Raw genomic sequence first — 2387 nt, forward strand, 5'->3', positions numbered from 1 at the left:
TATGGGGTCTATCCAGTGCCCACGGCGGCCTTCCTCATCACCTCCTCATCCTGAACAGAGAGCTCAGTGAGTTTCCGACCAAGTCTCTCATGCAGGTCCAAGTATTTGGCGACACAGCATTCCAGACACACAGCTTCCCCCTTTGAAAGTTCTGCCTCCTTGTAATGAGGAGGAACACACTTCCTGTGACATGCATTGGTCATGCGGTTATACATGTCAGCCATCATTTCAACCTCCAGCTCCGCGGCGAGCTGCTTCGCTTTCATGGGGTCCATTTCTGCAAATGACCTTTCGGGTTACCCTCAATAAAAACCCACTGGGCAGAGCGTGGGTCCCGTCTTTCTTTTTCTTTTTTTTTTTTTTTAATATCTCACAATTCTGAGTTTATTTATATCTCGCAATTCTGAGTTTATATCTCGCAATTCTGAGTTTATATCTCGCAATTCTGAGTTTATATCCCACAATTCTGAGTTTATATCTCGCAATTCTGAGTTTATATCTCGCAATTCTGAGTTTATATCTCGCAATTCTGAGTTTATATCCCACAATTCTGAGTTTATATCCCGCAATTCTGAGTTTATATCTCACAATTCTGAGTTTATATCTCACAATTCTGAGTTTATATCTTACAATTCTGAGTTTATATCTCGCAATTCTGAGTTTATATCCCACAATTCTGAGTTTATATCTCGCATTTCCTAGTTGATATCTCGCAATTCTGAGTTCATATCCCGCAATTCTGAGTTTATATCTCACAATTCTGAGTTCATATCCCGCAATTCTGAGTTTATATCTCGCAATTCTGAGTTTATATCTCGCAATTCTGAGTTGATATCTCGCAATTCTGAGTTTATATCTCACAATTCTGAGGTTATCAATATTTTGCAATTCTGAGTTTATTTATATCTCACAATTCTGAGTTTATATCTCACAATTCTGAGTTGATATCTCGCAATTCTGAGTTTATATCTCACAATTCTGAGGTTATTAATATTTTGCAATTCTGAGTTTATTTATATCTCACAATTCTGAGTTTATATCTCACAATTCTGAGTTTATATCTCACAATTCTGAGGTTATTAATATTTTGCAATTCTGAGTTTATTTATATCTCACAATTCTCAGTTTATATCTTACAACTCTGAGTTTAGATCTCACAATTCTGAGTTTAGATCTCACGACTTTATATCTCGCAATTAGCTTTATAATAATTTTTATTATGCAATGTAAAAGAAAATACTATCTTAGTCTTTCAACCTCACAATTTCACATTTCATTCAGTGCGTTACTAATTACTTGTGAAATTAATTCTGAGTATATATATCTTGCAATTCTGAGTTTATTTATATCTCAATTCTGAGTATAATCTTACAATTCTCAGTTTATATCATTCAATTCTGAGTTTAGATTTCACAACTTTATAGCTCGCAATTCTGAGTTTATATCTCGCAATTCTGAGTTTATTTATATCTTAATTCTGAGTATATATCTCACATTTCTGAGTTTATATTCCGCATTTCTGAGTTTATATCCCGCAAATCTGAGTTTATATCTTGCAATTCTGAGTTTATTTCCCGCAATTCTGAGTTTATATCCAGCATTTCTGAGTTTATATCTCACAATTCTGAGTTTATATCCCGCAATTCTGAGTTTATATCCCGCATTTCTGAGTTTATATCCCACATTTCTGAGTTTATATCCCGCATTTCTGAGTTTAAATCTCGCATTTCTGCGTTTATATCCCGCAATTCTGAGTTTATATCCAGCATTTCTGAGTTTATATCCCACAATTCTGAGTTTATATCCAGCATTTCTGAGTTTATATCTCACAATTCTGAGTTTATATCCCGCATTTCTGAGTTTATATCTCGCAATTCTGAGTTTATATCCCGCATTTCTGAGTTTAAATCTCGCATTTCTGAGTTTATATCCCGCATTTCTGAGTTTAAATCTGGCATTTATGAGTTTATATCCCGCATTTCTGAGTTTAAATCTGGCATTTATGAGTTTATATCCCACAATTCTGAGTTTATATCCCGCATTTCTGAGTTTAAATCTCGCATTTCAGAGTTTATATCCCGCATTTCTGAGTTTAAATCTCGCATTTCTGAGTTTATATCTCACAATTCTGAGTTTATATCCTGCAATTCTGAGTTTATATCTCACAATTCTGAGTTTATATCCCGCATTTCTGAGTTTATATCTCACAATTCTGAGTTTATATCCCGCAATTCTGAGTTTATATCTCACAATTCTGAGTTTATATCCCGCATTTCTGAGTTTATATCTCACAATTCTGAGTTTATATCCCGCATTTCTGAGTTTATATCCAGCATTTCTGAGTTTATATCCCGCATTTCTGAGTTTATATCCCGCAATTCTGAGTT

General features: G+C 34.5%; 1 protein-coding gene across 1 annotated transcript in view; it reads right to left on the minus strand.

The window, feature by feature from the left end:
• Window positions 1–332, minus strand: part of LOC132124781 (mitochondrial import inner membrane translocase subunit Tim10-like) — a 766-nt gene extending 434 nt beyond the window's left edge. Inside the window, exon 1 of the mRNA XM_059535933.1 lies at window positions 1–332. This exon is cut by the window's left edge and continues 434 nt beyond it. Coding sequence (XP_059391916.1) covers window positions 9–275 — 267 coding nt within the window. The 5' untranslated portion in view covers window positions 276–332 and the 3' untranslated portion in view covers window positions 1–8.
• Between the last annotated feature and the right edge of the window lie 2055 nt (window positions 333–2387).

The sequence above is a fragment of the Carassius carassius genome, chromosome 43 (genome assembly GCF_963082965.1).
Source record: "Carassius carassius chromosome 43, fCarCar2.1, whole genome shotgun sequence".
NCBI lineage: Eukaryota > Metazoa > Chordata > Actinopteri > Cypriniformes > Cyprinidae > Carassius > Carassius carassius.